At 34.7% G+C, this 24205-nt stretch overlaps 1 protein-coding gene across 3 annotated transcripts in view; it reads left to right on the top strand.

The window, feature by feature from the left end:
• The window catches only part of EPHA6 (EPH receptor A6), a 929004-nt gene that overhangs the window by 430087 nt on the left and 474712 nt on the right, over positions 1-24205 (top strand). For all 3 annotated transcript variants that reach the window (XM_046001268.1, XM_046001267.1, XM_046001266.1), the window contains exon 4: positions 16217-16372. In XM_046001268.1, coding sequence (XP_045857224.1) covers positions 16217-16372 — 156 coding nt within the window. The remainder of the gene's footprint in view (positions 1-16216; positions 16373-24205) is intronic.

The raw sequence follows: 24205 nt of genomic DNA, 5'->3' as shown, positions 1-24205 counted from the left end.
TCCTGGGATCGAGCCTTGCATCCCGCTCTCTACTCGGCAGGGAGCCTGCTTCCTCCTCTCTCTCTCTCTTGCTTGCCTCTCTGCCTACTTACTTGTGATCTCTGTCTGTCAAATAAATAAACAAAATCTTAAAAAAAAAAGAAAGAAACTGACATTACCGTTGGGTGTCTAGAAAAAAATAGTGAAATAAGAATAAGACTCTGATTAGGGAAAAAATGTTAAATGGCTTCTCATTTCAAAGTATCTGGAAATATGGTGATAGATGCAATAAACACATTTTTTGTAAAAGTAGTGATAAGTATGAAGGAAGTAGTATTAACAGTGTAGGCTTAAGATTAAAATATACCTGGAGGTAATAAATTAATTAAAAATCACATTAGAAGATGAATGTTAGAACACTGAACGGATGATCTGTTATTTATAGGGGAAAAAATGGTTAACTTTTAATATTGTGCCAGTATTATTACCAAATTGCTTTCAAAATGATAATAAGTTGGGGTGCCTGGGTGGCTCAGTGGGTTAAAGCCTCTGCCTTCTGCTCAGGTCATGATCCCAGGGTCCTAGGATCGAGCCCCACATCGGGCTCTCTGCTTAGCAGGAAGCCTGCTTCCTCCTCTCTCTCTGCCTGCCTCTTTGCCTACTTGTGATCTCTGTCTGTCAAATAAATAAATAAAATCTTTTTAAAAATGATAATAAGTGGTAATAAAAATAAAAATAGTGTCTAATCATAAAAACTGCTTACATAAACCTCTTGGTTTCCATACCTCCACTACCTTACTCTCACACTAAACACATCTTTAGAATTTTAAAGTTGCATGTCATAACCTCAGACTACTGAAGTATTTCTGACTTCACTATCCAAGTAATGCCCTGTCCTTGACAATTATCCACCTCTTGAAGTAATGTGCCTTTTTCAAGTCATCTTTAACATATAAATTATGAGTCTATGAATGAGAAAAATGGTGGAAGATAAAACTAAGATCTGACATATCCACTTTATGCTTGTTAATGGCAACTTATGTGGATTTCTGAATATATCTCTTTTTTATAAGTTACTATGTCACATAGTAAAAAAAAAAAAAAATAGTATTTAGTTTCCGGATTCTTCTTTATCTAACCAAAAGTTCAAAAGCTCACTGCTAGTCTGAGACCTGAGTAATGGTCTTTTGGTTCAATCTTCAAAGTCTTTGGTATGTTAAATAGAATCAAATCCACATATGTGCAGTTTGGGAGTAAACCCAGGAGTTCATAAACAAACCTACAGGGTTGATTTCTCGAGCTTCTCTCTCTCCATGTTCTTCCCAGTACTCTCTGGTTTACTATGGCTCCTCTTTTTAAAATTTCTTGGCAGGAAGGCTGGCTGAATATTTACTCCACTCAGCTGTGCACTTCATCAACTGGATATGCATCCAGGGTCAAGTGGGACATGGACAGAGAGAAAAGAAATGCGGTTGGTGGGAGTTGACTCCACCCTCTCAGAACCGAAGCTTGAGTGAATGGAGAGGAAGTTTTCCCTTCTTAAGAATTTTGGCTCCTGTGGGCTTTCACTACTGACCACCACCAGCCCCACCACTACCGCATGATTACTTGAGGGACAGGCAAGAGAGAACAAAGAAAAGAAAGAGAAGCAAAGGAGGAAGGGATTTTCACATTCTCTCCTGAGCATTAGGAGTTCTGTTTCTCACTCCCAGAATGAAGATGAGCAGTCTTGCCCTAGAGCTCTGTCTGTGACCTGGTGTTCACTTCCAAGTGTTCAGTCTGTTTAGTCCAGGCTCCAAGTATTGGGGAAGGCAGGAGGGATGGAAGGGAGAGAAAGATGGTCAGCTCATCACTAACTCATATTTTGATTTTCTCTAATATACCTGCTTCTGCTTACTTTTCAAAGTCTTCAAATATCTGCTGGGTGTGGTGTGCTCAGATTTTGTAGATAAGCAGGAAAAATAGGACACAGTTTGCTTATTCTATCCTTTTCAGAACCAAGACCCCTTCCTCTGATTCTTTAGGATAAAAGGTCTGATGGTTTTTGTAGTTCTGATGGTTTTTCTGTTTGTTTATTCAAAAGAAAGTCCTCTTTAAACATTTTTTTGATGAAAGTAAGAAATTAGAATTAGTAACAGGACAATTTTATATACATTATCTCATGAGGACTTTATAGTGTCTGCAAGAAAGGTTAAGTTGAATATTTTGAAGCACAATGTACAAGTTTAATAGACTTGCATTTGATCTTGAGATTTTCCTTGGGTTGTTAGTAATAGATTATTCTGAAGAAACAAAATATTCATGGTTGTTTAAACTTAGATTTTAGGTTTTTCTTTTCTTTTCTTTTTATGTTTTAATTCCCTAATATTCCCTGCCTTCTCTGTTTACATGACAGGAAAATTTAATTTTCATAACTGCAGAACAGCTTCTAAGAAAACAACGATGAGATTATCTATCCCAAGTTCTTAAATTCATGAATTCTAATGTTTTGAGAAATGATGGCAGATCACATATTTTACTGATAAGTCATTCAGGTTGATCTAAACTTACATACTATTGAACACCGATGAGGGAAAGGCAAACAATTATATTAATATCAGTTAGTTTCTGTCGCATAAGGTGCAATTCAATATTTCATCAAGTAGTGAGAACTGCATGATATGCCAACTAGGATTTCTTGTGGTCCTTTGTCTTAGAATTCTCTGATAATACAGATAAACCCACAAAACATTGCTACCAAAGTATGCCTACCCATTCTATTTTTAAAATAAAGTTATGTACAGATAGGTCGTACATTTCTTGATTTTGTTTTAGCAGAGACATTGTGTGTATATGTATTTGTATGTGCCTCAAAGTACTTTCAAACTGTATTTCACTAATACCCAGAGACTTAAATTTATAAGGGAATTTGCATTGCAAAGTATGTATTTTATTAACACTAGTGGTAATTCAGTAAACTATACTCATATTGAATGTTCCTTTAATACATGCTTTTTGTAAAAATTATTTTGACTTTATAATATGTATCACATCTCTTAATACTGTTATTTTATTTTTTAAAAAGATTTTATTTTTATTTGAGAGGGGGAGAGAGAGAGAGAGAGAGAGCGCAAGTGAGATCACAAGACCACAAGAGCAGGGGGAGGGAGAAGTAGACTCCCCATTGAGCAGGATATGATGTGGAGCTGGATGCAATGCAGGCTTGATCCCAGGACACTAGGATCATGACCTGAGCCAAAAGCAGTGACTTAACCAACTGAGCCATGCAGTTGCCCCTCTCACTGTTATTTAAGCAAATATTTAGAGTTCTTCAAATTAGGAGCAGCAAGGCATCCAGCTCTTGATCTCAGGGTCATGAGTCTAAGCCCCATTGTGGGCTTGGAGTCTGCTTAAAAAAAAATAAGAGTAAAAAAAATCATATAGTTCCTCAAGTTATAAACATATTTTTGAAGTAGAAAACTATATTTTAACTTGGATTATTTATTATATGATTTTACAAAAATACTTATATATTTTACATTTTATAAATTATGATCATCAAATTACATTGCATTTGTAGTAACACTCTTGCTACCTTTATCAGTAGGTACATGGAAACATGAAAACAAATATTTAATAAATAATTGGTTGATTATAATTTGATTATTTTCAATAAAATGTATTCTAATTATATGATTAGAAGTTTAATAAAGTGTAAAATTTTTTGTTAAGCATTGTTGCTGTACATATCAGCTTATTTCCATTCCCTCAGGATACTTCACCAGAGTAAGTAAGGGAATATAGAAAGTCTACACTAACAAGGACAAAACAAGGGGTGAAAGGAGTAGAAAATACATCAGGTGAGAAAGATCAACATGTCAACAAAATTACAAAAATTAAAAATCAAATAAAAGAGTGATAACTCACCTAGCAATGGAATTTGGTATGACTATCTGCAGGGATAGAAGCTGCTTTCACTTTGTGCTATTCTGTTAGGTATATACTTAGGAGTAGAATTGTTATTTCAGTAAATACGCCAAAAAGTTCTGCAAAGTGGTAGCAACAGTTAAAATTTCTCCTGTGATATGAGAGCTCATATTGCTCTATCTCCTCACCAACACTTAGTATTGCGTCTTTTTCACCTTAGGTGTTCTGGTAGATGGCAGTTGTATTACACTTACTTTGAAGTAAGTTTTTTAAAATATGTCTTTGAGAAACTAGTGAACTTAGATAGGAGAAGGACATTATAAAACAGTGAAATAGGGGTGCCTGGGTGGCTCAGTCCATTAAGCGTCTGCCTTTGGCTCAGGTCATGATCCCAGGGTCCTGGGATGGAGTCCCACATTGGGCTCCCTGCTCATCAGGAGTCTGCTTCTCCCTCTCCCTCTGCCACTCTCCCTGACTGTGCTTACTCTCAATCTCGCTCTCAAATAAAATTAAAGAACAAAACAAAACAGTGAAATATGAATACAATTGGAAAAGTAAGAATTTAAGATGATTAAAATAGTCTGATTTTTACTTGCAGCCATGATATAGTAAATATATGAAAAAATCATTTTAAAATATATGAAATAAATCACAAATATATATGAAAAATATGTATGAAATATATACACAAAATATATGAAAGCATACACTTTAAGACAAAACATCAGGGGCGCCTGGGTGGCTCAGTGGGTTAGAGCCTCTGTCTTCAGCTCAGGTCATGATCCTAGGGTCCTGGGATCGAGCCCCGCATTGGGCTCACTGCTCTGCGGGGAGCCTTCTTCCTCCTCTGTCTCTGCCTGCCTTTCTGCCTACTTGTGATATCTCTCTCTGTCAAATAAATAAATGAAATCTTTAAAAAAAAAGACAAAACATCACATAATGAAAGACTGTGATCCCTAGATGGTAAATAAAGGTGGAGAGAGCCCTACAACTGTTCCCACTTAGTGTCTTGAGAGAGTTTCAAGACCAGGTGCAGGAAGGAGGGATCCTGACGGAAGCCAGCAGACTCCTCCTGTGGATTGAGAAGACAGATCTGAAAGTCCATGTAGACTCAGATATTCAGATACACCAAAACAGAGTATGAAAGAGAAGAAGGCCTCTCTGATCGAGAACTCCAGAGAGCTGTCAAAGTTCTCCAGTGTATTCACCTGAGTTTGCTCATGAGCAAATAAACCAACAAAGGAGATTTAAATAAAATCATGAAAAGGATGCAATTATTAAAAAAAAAAAAGGCAGAAAAAGGAAGAAAATGGAGCAACAAACAAATGGGAAAAGTGGGGGGAAAAAACATCAAGATAGACTTAAGCCTAACCATATCAGTAATCACATTAAATGTAAATAGACTAAACACCCCAATTAAAAGAAAGAAGTTGTCAGATTGGACTTTGAAAAATAATTGCAAGACCTTGGTATACTCTACTGCAGGAAATGTACTTTACTTTTAATTGAACTGAATTTTTTTAGAGAGGGAAAGAGAGAAGTGCAGAGAGAGACTCTTAAGTAGGCTCATGCTGGGGATGGAGCCGAACATGGGGTTCAGTCTCAAGACCCTGATGAATTCATGACCTGAACTGAAATCAAGAGTCAGATGCTTACCCGACTGAGCCACCCAGATGCCCTAGAAATGTATTTTAAATTTAAAAATGCAGGGGCACCTGGCTGACTCTGTAGAGCATCTGAATCTTGATCTCAAGGTTGTAAGTTCGAGTCCCCTGTTGGGTATAGAGATTTCTCATATCTTTAAGAAAAATTAAAATAAATCTTTAAGAAAAATTAAAATAAATATAAAGATCCAAATAGGTGAAAATAAAGGGACACAAGGAAACTTTTAGGGTTGATGGATTATGCACTATCTCGATTGTGGTTAAATATTCATAGTTGTACACATATGCCAAAACTTAACCAATTGTATACTTTGCATGCAGGTTTTTCATGCAAATTATACCTCATACTTTACTAAAGCTGTTAAAAAATAGTATGGTGTGTGTGGTGTGGAGAATAGAAAGAAGTCTAAAATTTATGTAGCAGTGGGATGTAAGTTTGAAAAAGTAGGTGTGAGCTCAACTGTGAAGCTGTTTAAATGCTAAACTAAGTTTGGACTTTGTGCTAGAGACCAGGTGTTAGCAAACATTTTCTGTAAAGGGCTAGACAGTATATGTTTTGGGCTTTGCAGGCCAAGAGTCAAAATCAATGTTACCATGTACCTATATAATCTTTTAAAAATCCAAATACTATTCTTAGCTCACAAGCTGTACAAAACCAGGCAGTGGGCCAAATTTGGTCGAAGTACAACTGTTTGCCAACTACTACACTAGACAATAGACAGTAGCATGGTCATCTCTACCATTTAGAAATATAACTGGCAGTAGCTATGGTGTAGATTTGAGCAGGCAGAAAGCAGAGGCAAACAGATGAGATGAAGGCAAAAGTACAAGAAATGATGGTTTAACATAATAATGTCCTAGTATTATAGATGGAAACTAAAAAAATAGATTCATTATAGATCTTCTTTATCCATTCATCTGTTGACAAATACTTAGGATGTTTCTGTATCTTGGCTATTATGAATAACCCTGCAATAAACACAAGAGTGCAGATCTCTTTTTGATATCCTGCTTTCATTTCCTTTGGATAAATTCTCAGAAATGGGATTGCTGGTCATGTGGTAGTTCTATTAATCTTTTGAGGAACTAAACTGTTTTCCATAGCAGCTTAAACAAGTTATCTTCCCATCAACAATGCAGAGGAGTTCCTTTTTCTCTAAAACCCCTCTGACACATATTTTCTGTCTCTTTGATAATAGACATTTTAATAAATATGAGGTAATACCTCATTGTTTTGATATGCATTTTGCTGATGATTAGTAAGGTTGAGCATATTTTCATGTGTCTGTTGGCCATTTGGATGTCTTTTTTTCAAAAAATGTCTATTCAGTTCCTATACCCATTTTTTAATCTAATTACTTCTTTTCTTGTTGATTTGGATTAATTCTTTATATGTTCTCCCATTTCATGGCTTGCCTTTTCATTTTGTTGTTTCTTTTGCTGTGCAGAATCATTTAAGTTTAATGTAGTCCTATTTGTTGATTTTGTTGTTGTTGCTTCTGTTTTTATTGTCATATCCAAAAAAAAAAAAAATCTTTGCCAAAACCAATGGCAAGGAGCTTTTCCCTATGATTTCTTCTAGGCGTTTTATAGTTTTAGGTCTTATATTTAAGGCTTTAAGCTATTTCAAGTTAAATTTTGTGAGTGGTGCAAAATAGGGATCCAATTTCTTTCTTCTGCTTGCAGCTCTCTAGTTTTCCCAGTAACATTTATTGAAAAGACTATCCTGTCCCTATCGCATATTATTGGCTCCCTTGTCAAATATTAGTTGACCATATATGAATAAAGAGTTTATTTCTGGTCTCTCTGTTCTTTTCCATTGGTCTGTGAGTCTGTCTGTTCTTGTGCCAGTACGTTACTGCTTTGATGACTGTGACTTTTAGGATAGTTTGAAATCAGGGAGTGTAATGCTTCCAGCTTTTTCTTTTTCAGAATTGCTTTGACTATTCAGGGATTTTTGTAGTTCCATACACATTTTGGGATTTATTTTTTATTTCTGTGAAAAAATATCACTGGAATTTGATAGGGATTGTGTTGACTTTATAGATGGATTTAGGCAGCATGAACATTTTAACAATTAATTCTTCTGATGCACGAGCATGTCCATGGGATATTTATTCATTTATGTCTTCTTCAATTTCTTTCACCAAAGTTTATAATTTTCCCTATACGGATCTTTCACTTCTTGGTTGAATTTATTCCTATGGATTTTATTATTCTTGATGCTATTATGAATGGGATTGTTGTCTTTATTTCTTTTTTATGCATAAATCAATATAAAATTGATAAGAAAATGTGTATAATGATAGTAATAAGTACAATTTTAATATTGCTAATAAACAGCTCTTACAAATTAATAGAAACAGCAAACAAGGATATAAAAGGCAGTCCAATAAATGAGTATAAGCAAATGGCCAATAAAAATGTACAACATTACTGGTAATCCAGAAACTTCAATTAAAGTAACAATGATATTTAACTTCACATATTTTCAAAAAGTAAAATATGAATCATATTAATTATAAGGATTAGTGGGGTACTAAGTTTAGGATGCTCTTTTACATTGTTATGAGATTTTAGGAATGAAACATGGAAATATGTGTTAAGAAAATAATAAACATACACTAATTCAGAGTTCCCACTGTTGGGAACTGAAATGTAAACATTATCACAAGGATGTTTACTGCAGCATACTTTAGAAAGGAGTTCTCTCAACTGGGAGATTGTTGATAGAAATACTATGGGCATGTTATAAAGAATTAACTCATGACCATTGAGCTGGAGATATTTTCATTGTATAGTAGTAATTGAGAACAAAAAATCTTTACTAGATAGATATTGTCCCAATGTTGTAAAATTAACAATAATAAATTCTTGTGATCATACATATAAGTACACATATCTACCAATTAATGTGTTGGCATTTTAGGGAAGTCATTTTTGAAGAAAAAGATGGAAGAAAAGGTAGACAAGACCAAATTTTTAAATAACATTTTAAAATAAATGTCCATACAGGGTATACATGTTATGATCTCATTTATGTATCATATCATATCAAATGTATCATAACCCATATCAAATGTGGGTTGTTTTTTTTTTAAGATTTTATTGATTTACTTGAGAGAATGGGAGAGAGAGAGAATACAGAGTGGAAGGGAGAAGCACATTCCCTACAAAGCAGGGAGCCAGATGTGGGGCTCATTCCCAGGACCCTGAGATCATGACCTGAACAAAAGGCAGCTGACTTAAACCACTGAGCCACCCATGCACCCCTCATAAATGTTTTAATATGGAAATAAGTAGGTACTTAAAAAAAAAATCATTGTAGAAAATGAAAGTTTCAACTGAACATCTATATTCAAATAGCTTTTTCTAAAAGAAACAAATTACAAATCACTGCATCAGATAATCTTTAACTTTCTAACAGTATTTTGTGCAGTATTGACATATATTGGAAAATATTCTTATCTTATGCAGGGTAGTTTGTTTTTGGAAATGAAGTTTACATTCCCAAAAATAGATAAGTAAAGAAGTAATAGAGAAGAAAAAGAAAACAATGTAAAAGTTCTCAACATGTAGGTATTGATATCTCATTTGTAACATAAATACAAACAAAATCTAAAATCACTAACTGAATAGATATATAGGATACATTTAGAATTTTAGTAATTTTGTACTAGACATTAGTGAACTATTTACTCATTCACTCATTAAATTTTTAAGCATGTGTAAAGATGAAAGATATACTTGAATATACTAAGTATTAAAGATATATACCCATATCTGACTTATGGCAGTTCCAGGAAACTGATGTGATAAATGTGACAAGATGGTTATAATCTCATACAATTTAAGCTAAAAGAGAGGTGTATGGGGTAGACCATTAATGTGTGCTACATAAAGAGAATGTGACTACCTAGAACATTGGCTTTCTAACATTTTTAACAGCATAATCCTATGTTTTGAAATGAAATATTATACTAAACTTTAATATTAAAATAAGGTAATATTTTAACAATCTAAATGTATTTTATAAGTTCCACACTTTAAGATTTTTGAAAGTATTTTGATGTATACACAGACATTTCAAATCAGAGATAAGGCTGAGAACTGCAGTACCAATATCCAATTCATATTTGTATTTTTTGTGGTAGCCAAAATATTCAAATTCATGATTATTTCAACTGGAAAAGTTTTTTTTTTCCCCAAAAGCCAGCTCACCTTGAGAAATTAGAATAATTACTATTGAGTTGCAACTGAATCGCTTTCAAAATCTTTATTCAGGGTTTCCATCCCTTAGTAATTCAGCAAGCCAAAAACAAAACCCATAAATTTATAGTAAGATGAATTATGCTATGCTCATAACATACATTGAGTAGAAATGCATAATCTTCTGCAGGAATTTAATTAGCAAAGTACTCACACTCTGTCCAATTCAGTGAAAAAAAAAAAAAAGTATTGAACACCTACTCTGTGATCACCACTGTTACCAGCCTGCCCTTGAGGACCTTATAGTCATTAAACAAGTAATGGCCAAGGTGTTGCTGAAAAAGTAACAAAGAGGATGCAACCACCGCAGTTAACCCTCGAGCTGGACCCAGGGAGCTGAAGGCTCCTCAACCCCTTTCCTGTCCTTGGACTCTATGATCTGCCTATCATCCCCATAATGGGAGCTCTTTTCAAGGGCAGAAACTTGAGAGAGTAAGCTGCTATTGAGACCATCTGGAAGGTATACATGATTCATCCCATTTAAGGTCTCTATATAAACTTTTAAGATTCTGGTGGGTAGGTGCAGAGAGCTGTTTATCTTGCAACTGCCCAGAACAAGCCTCCTATGTCAATTCCCCTGCTTATGAAACCTGTGACCTGCCAATCTGGAGTGGCCTGCCTCTTCCATCTCCCCCTGCATTTCATGCACAGCACTAGTTTGCAAACCAACAAGTATGCTATTGTTGAGAAGTCACAGGTGCTTAGAGAAACTATTCTAGAAAGTCAGGAAGAAGTGGGACCTGAAAGAGGGCTAGGAGTTAGCAAGGTGATTGGGTCATGGGGTGGGATGGAGAAGAGAGATTTTCAATAGGAGAAAAGGCTCAAGCAGAAGAAAGATCATGATAGATTCATAGAAATTAAAGGAGACTGTCAGCAGGTCATTCGTTCATTCACTGAATATTGGGGAAGGACCAAATAATGCCTGGTGCTGGTCGAGGCACTGGAGATACACCTCAGTAAACAAAAGAAACAAAAATCTCTGGCCTAACAGAATATACATTTTAGGAGGAAGTAGTTTAAAAAGTTAAACATATCATGAGTCAGATGTTAAGTTCTTTGCAGATAGGAAGTGGAGGGTAATATAAAACACTGGTAGGATGTAGCAGGAGGTGCAGTTTTAAAAAGGGAATCAGGGGTGCCTGGGTGGCTCAGTGGTTTAAGCCTCTGCTTTTGGCTCGGGTCATAATCTCAAGGTCCTGGGATCGAGCCCCGCATTGGGCTCTCTGCTCAGTGGGGAGCCTGTTTCTCCCTCTCTCTCTGCCTGCCTCTCTGCCTACTTGTCACCTCTCTCTCTGTCAAATAAATAAATAAAATATTTTTAAAAAATAAAAAATAAAAAGGGAATCAGGGGGCACCTGGGTGGCTCAGTGGGTTAAGCCGCTAACTTCGGCTCAGGTCATGATCTCAGGGTCCTGGGATCGAGTCCCACATTGGGCTCTCTGCTTGGCAGGGAGCCTGCTTCCCTCTCTCTCTTTCTCTGCCTGCCTCTCTGCCTACTTGTGATCTCTCTCTCTCTCGCTGTCAAATAAATAAATAAAATCTTAAAAAGGGAATCAGGCTTCATTAATATGATAGCATTTTTACAAAGACCTGATCTAAGGGATGGAGCAAATCATACAGAGAGGTGAGTGAGAGCAAGTGTTAAAGGTTCAGTAACAGGAGCATGATTTCATGCAAGATTCTGAGGGAGGCCAGTGTGGCTGGAGCAGAGGACCTGATGGAAAAAGAGTTGATGAAAAGTTGGGGAAAAGTTGATGAGTCACAGGGAAGGGGAAGGGAGCAAAATCATGGGGTATCTAGTAGACAATTAATAGGGCAATGGCTTTGCTCTAGGAGAAATGGAAAGCCATCAGAAGCTTGGAGCCCAGTGATATAGTGATCTCACGTAAGTTCTGAGAAGATCAGAACTGGGTTGAGAATAGACTTGTAGAGGGGCAAAGCCTTAATCAAGGGAGTGTGAGAGGGAAGTAGCTTCATGTGATGTGGTTAGAGCTGTAGACTGGGTCAAACCACAGGGGAACTAGTAATCCAATTGGTTTTAAACTTTAACATACAGATGGTGGGAAGCCATCAAAGTTTTTTCAGCGGGAAGATATAATGAAGAGATTTCTGTGTTCAAAACTGCACTATTCAGTGTGGTAGCTCATAGCCACATATAAGGTGAGTAGGCACTTGAAATGCGGCTAGTTTGAATTGAGAAGTCCAGTGAATGTAAGATACATATCAAATTAATTAGTGCAAAATATTTAGTACAAAAAAACCCAAATAATGTAAAATATTTCAAGAGCTAGTTTATATGTTGAAAAGATAGTATTTTGGTTATATTATGTTAAAAAAATTTTATTAAAGGGGCCCCTGAGTGGCTCAGTGGATTAAGCCTCTGATTTCGGCCTAGGTCATGATCTCAGGGTCTTGGGATCGAGCCCCGCATTGGGCTCTCTGCTCAGCAGGGTGCCTGCTTCCCTCTCTCTTTCTCTCTCTCTGCCTGCTTTTCTGCCTACTTGTGATCGCTCTGTGAAATAAATAAAATCTTTATATGTATATGTATATATATATACACACATATATATTATTAAAATTAATTTCACCTCTTTTTAGTTTTTTAATGTGGCTCCTACAAAATTTGAAATGACATATATATATTTATATAAAATTATATATATATATTAGTTTTAGTATTATCCTATATATAGTACATACATACTTCTCTCTATATCTATCTATAAATAGATAGATAGATATAGATTAGTTTTTATCTATAATCTATATATAGATTAGTTTTAGATATATATTTTATAGATATATATATAATCTATATATAGATTAGTTTTTAGTACTATTGGACAGAGCTGGTTTAGAAGATCCTCCTGTTTACAGAATAAAGTTGGCAAGATTGGGTGCTGAGACCATTTAGCAGCCTGGTTTTTAGAATGGTTTGAATATCACTAAGCTATTCTAAGTATTTTTAAGAACTGCTTTAAGCACTCTAAAATTCTAAAGGAAGGTGAAATGAAAACACTTCAGATAAAAAATTATTTAAATTTTTGTTCTTTAGTTACCAGAGAAAATAAAGGTTAACAGTGTTTTGCTGAACAAAATGAAGTTATTGGCAGGCTACTTTACATGCTAAACAGTGTTTATGACTGAGATTTGAATGACTGATACAGAAAGGAGTCAATATTTACAGCTCTTGTTTATGGGTCTTATAGGTTTTGTATCTGCACATATGATAAACTTTAGTATAGTCCTATAGTGTTCACATTCCTAATTAATTTATTTCAAAAGGCCATTATAACAATACGTAAATTATATTTTAAATAATATTGGAATATGCAGAATGCAAGCTCCCCATTTAAATTTGCACATTCTTTATAAACTGTGTGGCTTATTAGATTTATAAATATTGTAATAGATGAGCTCAAGACATGATTAAATTTCTAGTTGAGTTCAACATTTAGAATTATTTGCCAAAGTATTATAAATGTATTTTAAGGGATATAATTAGTTATTTTAAACTTCATAATTAAGAAGAAGATAATTACTTAATTGACAAAATATATATGTTAGATTTAGTAAATATTTTATAACACATTGTCTTTTAACTACTATAGCGTAAGATTAAATTTAGAAATTTATGTATTTTTTATTTTATTTTATTTTATTTTAGATTTTATTTATTTGACAGACAGAGATCACAAGTAGGCAGAGAGATAGGCAGAGAGAGAGGAGGAAGCAGGCTCCCCGCCAAGCAAAGAGCCCGATGCAGGGCTCGATCCCAGGACCCTGGGATCATGACCCGAGCTGAAGGCAGAGGCTTTAACCCGCTGAGCCACCCAGGTGCCCCAGAAATTTATGTATTTTTTAAAGAATATTTTATTTGTGAAAATTTTAGGGCTTGAGTATATATTATTTATGTACTCTGAATTTTGACGGGCTTAGAGAGCTATTTGATGATATAGGATTTTTACTAATTAGTCATATAATATTAATTAATTTATCAGCAAGTTAAAGAGACTGGTTGATATTTATGTATCACCACTAATAGCTTCATTAATAGTAAATAACCAGGTTTTTACAAGTAATTTTACTGTACAGAATTGATTATAACTTCTCTTGAATTACTAGGTCATTTATATAACGCATTATTTTTTTCAATTTAATTTAACTTAATTTTTTTTTCAGTGATCCAAAATTCATCATTAATGCACCACACCCAGCGCTCCATACAATACATGCCCTCCATAATACCCACCACCAGGCTCACCCAACCCCCCCCACACCCCTCCCCTCCAAAACCCTCAGTTTGTTTCTCAGAGTCCACAGTCTCTCATGGTTTGTCTCCCCCTCCAATTTCCCCCAATTCACTTCTCTCCACCTCCCCATGTCCTCTGTGTTAGTCCTTATGCTCCACAAGTAAGTGAAACCATCTAATAATTGACTGTCTCTGCTTGACTTATTTCACTCAGCATAATCTCTTCCAATCCCGTCCATGTTGGTACAAAAGTTGGGTATTCATATAAAGCATTATTATAAAAGCAAATGGTCAAAAATAACCCAGTCATTCATGTGTCTACATGCACATGTGTATGTGTTTGTGCATGTGTGCATATGTGTGCACACACCTCTTATAGTTTACGCCTCCTAGAGTCTGAGTCAGTGGTGCATAGTATACTACTGGTATCAATCATATTGCAGTCATTTAGAGCTGTAGGAACATATACTAAAATATGTACCTAGGAAAAGACAAATAGTTATTTTATTGGGACTCATTTAATTAAGATTTCAATTTCCCTTGAAATTTCTTTCTTTCCTGCATATATAATCAGGAGACTTATCAGGAGATTATTGTTTATTATTGTTAGTTATTGTATATTTTTAAATAGAGCATTTTGAGGGGGCACCTGGGTGACTCAATCAGTTAAGCGTCTACCTTCAGCTCAGGTCATGATCCCAGGGTCCAGAGATCAAGTCCCGTAGGGCTCCCTGCTCACTGGGGACCTGCTTCTCTCTCTTTTTACTGCTCATGCCCTCTCTTACTATCTGTGTCTTTCTCTCATATAAATAATAAATAAAATATTTTTAAAAATGGAGCATTTTGGGGTGCCTGGGTGGCTCAGTGGGTTAAAGCCTCTGCCTCGACTCAGGTCATGATCCCAGGGTCCTGGGATCGAGCCCCACATTGGGCTCTCTGCTCAGCGGGGAGCCTGCTTCCTCCTCTCTCTCTCTCTCTGCCTGCCTCTCTGCCTACTTGTGATCTCTATCTGTCAAATAAATAAATAAAATCTTTAAAAAAAATAAAAATAAAAAAATAAAAAATGGAGCATTTTGTGAAAATGTGTTAGATTAAAAGAAGTAGTTTGTTAAAACATTTTTAACATAATGTATGTTACCGTAAAATTATTCTACTTTTATTTTGTATATGTGTTAATTTAGAAAGTGGTCAGTAGTGGTTTTGAGACTAGAAACAACTACCCCCTCAACATTTAAGACCTTGAATGCATATTTAGCATAGGATCGTTTTTTCTAGATCTTCCATTCCTGTGAAAAATTTTCCTAAGAATGACAACATGGGTTTAAGCAAAGAGAAAATGCGGCCTAATAAAATAAAGCATCATGTAACTTTTATTATCTACATTTTATTTTCATGATTTTTTGTGAAGATTTGGTTGTTTACAATTTTCATGGTTCTTACCAATAAGTATATATATATATATATACTTACATATATATATATATATATATCTTATTTACTTAATATTTTGTCTATGTACTTTTGAAATTAATTCAAAATTTTAAATGAATGTGTTTCAATATAATAAATAGAAAAAATTGCCATAAAAATAAAAATAAACTGATTAAAAAAAGCAATGTTATCAAACTACAGGTAGACTTTGCTAAAATCTCTGAACCTAAGGCCAACTTTCATTTTGTTAAAAAAAAAAAAAATTCACCAATAGGACAGATGTTAAGGTATACCAGCACCACACTGGGACTTTCTCCTTTAGTTCTTAGAAGGACTGAGGGAAAAATGGAATGCAAATATATTTTACACATTATGATTCAATGTTATTTAATGCTATCTCCTAGAACTACACAAAATCATTTCCCTTACTTCCAGGGAGGGGCATATCCACACTCTGGTAATCAGCTATTTTGTGTATGCATATTTCAGGTATACTATCCAAAATTAGCAACCTGAGCCTAAATATGACGTCACCATTATGTTACTGATTTTGAATAACTAATTTCATTAATATTAACATATATTGACTTTTCTGTATATGTGTGACACTGAACTCTGGGATCAAAATGTGTATCAATTAAAATATGTTGTATGTGTACAAGTAAAATAACGCAAGCAATAATAGCAATAAAAGCATTTTTTCCTGTTTTTACAGCTTGCAGACCAGGATTCTATAAAGCATTTGCTGGGAACACAAAATGTTCTAAATGCCCTCCCCACAGTTTAACCTATAAGGAAGCAACTTCCATCTGTCAGTGTGAAAAGGGTTACTTCCGAGCTGAAAAAGACCCACCTTCCATGGCATGTACCAGTAAGTCTCTGCGTTTTGCATTTGTAAATCCTGTTTTCAACCCTTTGGTCTCTTTATTCTAAATTGCTTTAAAAAGTAAATATGAAAATTCTGTGGCAACCATGTATTTGACTTTGAAAACAGTGAAGAAAAAAGTTTCTCTTTCTCTCAACATAGTTAACCTTTCATCTGCTTGCAAAGGAAGTGCCTGTTCTTCAAAATTCACATTTATCCAGGAAATTAAAATCTCAGCACTGGTGTGAGGCCCTGGAAATTTTTCCTAACCATAATCTGTCCTTAGGAAGTTAAAGCATTTTAAGGCTACCTAAGAATTTATAAATAAAACTTGTTCTTTGCTTCACCCTTGTCCATTTTAAGGCACATCAATTTAGGAACACCAAGTTTAGTGTGGGGGAGCTTCCAGATGGAACTTTAAAAGTCATTGTGCTGTTGTTTTGCTAAAAAGTTCTAGTTTTCCTTGACATTTGTCTTTAAAGGAAAGTGTTTTTGAGTTTGTCCACATTTCACCTTTCACTTTCCAATTTTTGGGTTGGAATTAGTAGATATTAAATTTAAATGTGAATGTCATTTAAATGCATATGTCAAGAATTATAAATTATTTGTACTCTTTTATTATAAAATACTATGAATTATCTGTACATTTAAAAAGTAAAAGTGAGGGGCACCTAGGTGGCTCAGTGGGTTAAGCCTCTGCCTTCGGCTCAGGTCATGATCCCAGCGTCATGGGATCGAGCCTCCTATCAGGCTTCCTTCATGGCGGGAAGCCTGCTTCTCCCTCTCTCACTCCCTCTGCTTGTATTCCCTCTCTCGTTGTGTCTCTCTCTGTCAAATAAATAAATAAAATCTTAAAAAAAAATAAAAATAAAAATAAAAAGTAAAAGTGAATCTATTAATGCATTGCTAAGCTTTGCAAAAGTAAAATGTCACCTCTTAGGTAGCTATAAAAGTCTTGTTAAATACATAAATAATATACTACAGTGAAAATTTGCCCTTCTGTTTGATGAATTAGTGCCAAACTATTGCTTATCTTCTGTAATTCCATAAAGGCAAAAACAGATTGAGAGTTATGTAATGTTGCATATTCCTTAGAGACAATGGTGATGTCCCATTTCTTGTAAATGATGCACCCTATAGATTTATCTGCATTACTACAGACTTTAATATAAAATATTTTTATAGAATACAATTAATAAAAATGCAACACATTCATTAGTAGATGTAACTTTTGCTTTCTGATTGTAAATGCTGAGTGACCATTTTCTTCAGAAAGTTCCAGCCTGGGAAATTACTACCTGGCATTTTTTTTCATTGGGAACATATTTTAAGTTAATAAATAGAAGAGGAAATTTTGAAATATAATTTCTCATCTAATTATGTAGAGTTTTTAACAGGAAAACCTTGCTGTTACCACATATATGTAATCCTTCTTCAGTGGTTACTATATACTATTATATTACATTGTTAACAGCTTACTCCAGTTTAGGTAAATGGTGGTACTTCAAATGGCTATAGTACTGCTAGGAAAGTATTTCTCAAAATCTGTATCAGAAACTGAGTGCAAATTCTGAGTTAAGTGATCAGGAATTTTTCTTTTTATTTTCTTAGGTGGCCATAAATAGACAATTGACAAATTGAAGGAATAAATTGGTTCCCATCAATCTAACCCTTCAGTGATGTAGCAGGGTAGGCATGCAGTTCTTTGGAGTGAGGGTCTGGTTAAGGAAATAAATAGTGGATGCAACAAAGTCCACAAACCTGATAAACTAGTCAGTCATTGAATCAGATACGTGTATTTATCAGCTTAATGTTTTATGTTTTTTGGATTTTTCTTTCCTCTAAAAAAAAATTCCTTTTTTATACTTCATATTATAAGTTAAGTTTTCTTTATCTTTTCTGTTTTAATTTTATTTTAATCAATTTATATATTTATATATAATATATATTATATATTTAATATCATTTATTGGGAACTCGAATTTTCTCTCTGGCCTTTCACCATCTTTATTAATCTCTTGTTCATGGCTGATTTTTATTTTATTTTAATTCCAGTATAGTTCACATACAGCGTTATATTAGTTATATTAGTTATATTAGTTATATTAGTTATATTAGTTGCAGGCGCACAATATGTTAACTATTCCACACGTCACCCCATGCTCATCACTTGCCTGCAGCTGTACTAAATAGAGGCAGAGAAAGTTTTGATTCTGATCATTGATGGGCAGTTTTAGGCAGAAAATAGCATATTGTGTTGCCATCAAATACTGAAAAATAAAACCCTTCTTTAAAAAAAGGTGAAAACTTTAGTGAGATCTCCCTAGTCCAGCCTCAGGAGGTCCCCCTCTCAAGGTTTTTCTGTGCTACTTTCTTAAGAACTTCTGTCATGTTTTAACCAAACTTACCATAGTGTATTATAAGTTAACCATCTTTTAGTGTCAAATTATTTGAGTACGAGTTTTGGTGTTGGTGCTTAATAGCTATGTAACTTTGGGCAAATTGTTTAACATCTCTCAGCCTCAGTTAACCCATGCATAGTGATAATAACAGCATATACCTCATTCTGTAGCTACCATGATTAAATAAATTAATTTTTGAAAAGTTCCAAGAACAATACCTATGACATAGTAGGTGCTACATAAATGTTTCACACAGAAAGCTATTCTCCTATGATTCATTTTGAAATGGTTTTTGATCAGTAGGTATTGAAACTGTTATAACTTTGGGGGGGTTAAATTGAATTTTTTTTTAATATTTTATTTATTTGACAGAAAGAAATCACAACTAGGCAGAGAGAGAGGAGGAAGCAGGCTCCCTGCGGAGCAGAGAGCCCAATGCGGGGCTCGATCCCAGGACCCCGGGATCATGACCCGAGCCGAAGGCGGAGGCTTTAACCCACTGAGCCACCCAGGAGCCCCTAAATTGAATTTTTGATTGATTGATTGATTTGAGGGGAAGACAGAGATAGAGAGAGAGAGCACACATGCGACAGAGCACAAGCAGAGAGGAGAGGACCCTGGGATCATGTCCTGAGACTAAGGGAGATGCTTAACTGACTGACACCCTCCCAGGCACCCCCACTTTATGGTTGATACTTCTATACTGAGCTCCTGGCTCCCATCATCTGCATTCTTATAAACTGAAAAAATAATAAACTGAATTGTTTACATTTTCACAAAGTATTTTAAGTCCTGCACCTCTATTGCCTGAGATGAAGTTTTCCAAATTATACTCTGACTAGGGTGAGGGACCCTAGCAGTTATTATAAAATGAAGAAAAAGTAAGGACCATAAATTCCAAAGTATCATTGCCCCTAAAAATTGGAAAATGAGACAGTTAGGAGAGAAAAATCAGAAAAGTTACAAGTGAGGAGATCACTGAACGATTAGACTTAAGAGGACCAGGGTAAGTTCACTGAGATAATAGAACTTTTGAGGTCAAAAATCAAACAAGCAGTCAGTCTTTTCTGTCTTTCATTAACCACAAGTAAGTATCAAATTTTAATAGATAATATGCTCTCTTAACTTCTAGACCGTGTATCTATGAATTAGCCATTCTTTATCACCTTTGTTCCAATTCTAAAGTGTTATCTAAAGCTCAGAATCTGGGTCAGTTAGCAGTCAGTGCTACCAATTCCTGGTGTTTTTGTCAGTCTTAGCATTTGAAACTGCTTTCAGAGAATCTTCCAGGAATTTAAAAAGAGGCAATTTCTTTCCTTAGTATTAGGAGCAGAGAGATTTTGAATGTATGAGTTTAAAAGAAAGTGAAGGACTAAAATATCAGAAATGAAAAACCAGGACATTTGACTAGTCAATGGCCTAGTAGGGAAAAATTTTATTTATAAGGATAGCATGTGATCATATAATTAATATGATTTTAAGGACCCCAAGAATCCTCCCCTGCTTCTTAGTGCCATCATCAAAATAATAATAATAAAACACCCTTAAATTATTATTATAATAATTAAATTATTATATATATTATAAATATTATATTTATATTATATTATAAATATTATAAAATATTATTAATATTAATATAAATAATATAAAATATTATTAATTAATATTAATTAAATATTATTAAAATAATAATAAACACCCTTAAAAATGTAATTTTACTATTAAGAGTTTTATGATTTCTTTGGGTTTTCACTGTAGAGATAGGTATCTTTTTATTTTATAATCTTGAAACACATCATATATAAGATTTATTCACATAAAAAGCTTTATTAAGATTTTATTCTTTTAGAGCAGTTTGAGATTCACAACCAAAATCAAGAGAAAATACAGAGAAGTCCCATATACCTCCTTGCTTCCTGATATGCACAGCTTCCCCCATTATTAACATTCCACATTGGAGTGGTACTTTTGTACAACTGATGAATCTGCATTTGCATGTCACAATCACCTAAAGTCCACAGTTTACACTGGGGTTCACTCTAATCAGAGTGGTTCACACCCCATTCTGTGGGTTTGTATAGGGCATGTATCCATCATTATAGCATCATACAGAGTATTTTCACTCCCCTGGAACTCCTCTGTGCCCTACTAATCTCTGTCAACCACTTATCTTTTTACTGTCTCCATACTCTTGCCTTTTCCAGAATGTCATATAGTTGGAATCCTACAGTATACAGACTTTCAGATTGGCTTCTTTCACTTAGTAATATGCATTTAAGATTATTCCATGTCTTTTCATGGCTGGATAGCTCATTTCTTTTTAGTGCTGAATAATATTCTATTGTCTGTATGTACCGCAGTTTACTTATCTATTTACCTATTGAAGGACAATTTGATTGCTTCCCAGTTTTGACAGGAATAAGCTGCTATAAACATGCATGTGTAGGTTTCGTATGGACATAAGTTTTCAATTCTTTTAGGGTAGGTACCAAGGAGCATGATTACTAGATCATACAGGTAAAGTATATTTAATTTTGTTAAGAAACTACCATTTTGCATTCCCACCGATAAAGAACGAGAGTTCCTATTGCTCCACATCCTCACCATCATTTGGTGTTGTCAGTGTTTTGGACTTTGGTCCTTTCTAATAGGTGTATAGTAGAATCTCATTGTTTTAATTTGTATTTCCCTGATGACATGTGATGTGGAGTGTCTTTTCACATGCTTATTGCCATCTATCTTTTTTGGAGAGGTGTCCACATAAACACTTTTAGACTTCTAAGATAGCTACAATTTAAAAAAAAAAAAAAAAAAAGATGCCTCATATTCAAAGCTATTCTCTCTAGTAGTGGTGGGCGAGAGGGTGACCTGATCTTCAACCTTCTACTGGGCCTGGCTCTTGTTAGTTTACTTTTCTGACATTTTTGTTTATACTAACTTCTTCCTCACAACCTATAGGTATACCCAAACTTCTGTTGTTTAAAGAATACTCCAAGTTCAATATTTTTCTCTCCCCCTTCCCCCCAAAATATCTTGGAAAAGCAATCTTTATTGGCTATGCTTCCTTCTTTATTTTTTTTAACTTTTACTTTTTTAACTTTTTACTCTACTGTATTCAGATTTTTGCTCTTCACTCTAAGAGAGTCATCAGATTTTTCCCCTACCAAAGTAAACTGTCAGAAAAATTCACCAATGATCTTTGCCATTTTGTGTTAGAAATATTTTTGTTCAGTTATTTATGATATCCAACTCTGTTGATCCTTCCCTCTTTCTTTTGTTCCTTTTTATTGTAGGACATTGTAATCTCCCTTTCACCTTCTTAATTTTCTCACCATTGTATTTATTGTCATTGATGGTTTCTCTTCTTTTCCTTACCCATTAAATGTTAGTTTTCCTTACATTCCTTTCTTTGCTTTCTTATTTTTCCACATGTCCTCATTCTCATGGCTTCAGACATCACCTATAAATAGATTGGTGCCTATATTTTTATTCAGATCCTGGGCTTTTCTCCCAAAGTCCAGAGTTATCTAGCCAATTAATTGTAGGATTTGGCAACCTAAATGTCTTGTGGAAACCTGCCCAAATGTCTGAGCTTACCTCATACCCTACTCCCTTTGGTTATTAAGCTCATGGACTTCCAAGGTACTGAGCTTGTTGTCATCCTTGGTGCCAGCCATTTCTTTTACTTAAAATACTCTTCCTCAAGGTCTTATGGCTATTTTCTTTTTGCCCTTTAGGCTCAAATGGACAGGCACTTTCTGATTAATCATTCAAAAACAGAATTCCTCCCCATACTCTTTTTTATATCACATTTTTTTTTATGTATTGTGTCAGTATTTGAAATTTCTGATTTATTTGTACTCTTTCTTCTTTGTTTATCATCATCCTAGCCATTTTAGACTATAAGACCCATGAGATCATGGGTGTTCTTTCCCTCCTGTATCTTCAGCGCTAATAATAATACATTGATATGAGACACTAGGGCCTAAATAAATATTTGATGAATGAGTAAACTAATAATTTCAAATTCAACCAGTAAAAGATAATTTATTGTTTTCTCTCTCAGCCTGCTTATTCACCCCAGCTTTATTTCCTTATGCTGGTGAATCCTCATCTACACATGCTTTTAAGCCAGAAAGATTGGAATCATAATTCCTGCCCTGACCTTGACATGTAGCAGTCACAAGTCCTATCAAATCTACCTATTAGCATTTCTTCTGTCCATTCTTTCCTGTCAGTTCCTGGTCCTATCCTTTTAGTTGATGTCTTTGACTCTCCCTTGGGCTAGTTTAATAATATCCTGGCACATATCCTTCCTTTAGTCTTCCACACCTCCAAAATATTCCAAACTGTTAGACACAAAATCATATCATATTGATCATATCACTACTTTTGCCTAATGTCTTTCAAAGCCCAACCCCTGTTTTCCAGACCCATTAGAACCAATCCAAGGACATTCAAAGTCCTGCCCAACCTATTTCTCTCCCTTGAATTTTAACTGTAGTAGGATCTCTCAAACAGCCCTACTAACCAGTTATATCAAAAATATACTTAAATTTAGGCCTCAATTTTTTAAAAAATTCCTTGTGTCCTTTTGCTTGAACTGCAAAATATATAAACAGAATTATGAATAAGAAATTTAAAATGAAATACTGAATATTTTCTCTAGATTTTTTTTTTAAAGATTTTATTTATTTATTTGACAGAGAGAGAGATCACAAGTAGGCAGAGAGGCAGGCAGAGAGAGAGGAGGAAGCAGGCTCCCTGCAGAGCAGAGAGCCCGATGCGGGGCTCGATCCCAGAACCCTGAGATCATGACCTGAGCTGAAGGCAGCGGCTTAATCCACTGAACCACCCAGGCGCCCCTTTATCTAGATTTTTAATGTACTTCATAAACTCTGTTTCTCAGGTGACTAATTAATGTATATTCTGTGCTTTAAAGGGTGAGCTGTGGAGGGCACTCCTTAATATCAGATCTTAGTCAATTAGGGATGCCTCTGAGAACATTTGAGAGCACAGAAGACCCCACTGCTGCCAAGAAATCTGTTATCAAAATAACTACCTAAGGTTTTTCCAGACCCAAAGGGAAAAATACTCACTGAGGTTAAAGAAACAAAGGAAAATAAGAATTACTAAAAAAAGTACTTATCCAGCAGGAAAGGCAGAGAGCATGAAAGGATAGAAAGAAATGAAGTGACAGTCTAACATATGGATGCATGAAAAGTTAGACAAAATATAATTACACTGTCATGACATTTTTACTTTGATGTTTCTCTTGTGTTTAAATCAATAGGATCTTTTAGCTACTGAACGGGTGCTGGAAGATTAACACATTCAACAAACATTTGTGTTACCCATGTAGAAAAGTTCAAAACATAAGATGTAAATCATATCTCTATCTATCTATCTATCTATCTATATGGATAATTCTCAT

The sequence above is a fragment of the Meles meles genome, chromosome 4 (genome assembly GCF_922984935.1).
Source record: "Meles meles chromosome 4, mMelMel3.1 paternal haplotype, whole genome shotgun sequence".
Lineage (NCBI taxonomy): Eukaryota > Metazoa > Chordata > Mammalia > Carnivora > Mustelidae > Meles > Meles meles.
Note: the sequence above shows the minus strand (reverse complement) of the source record. Positions and strands in the feature narration are given on the sequence as shown.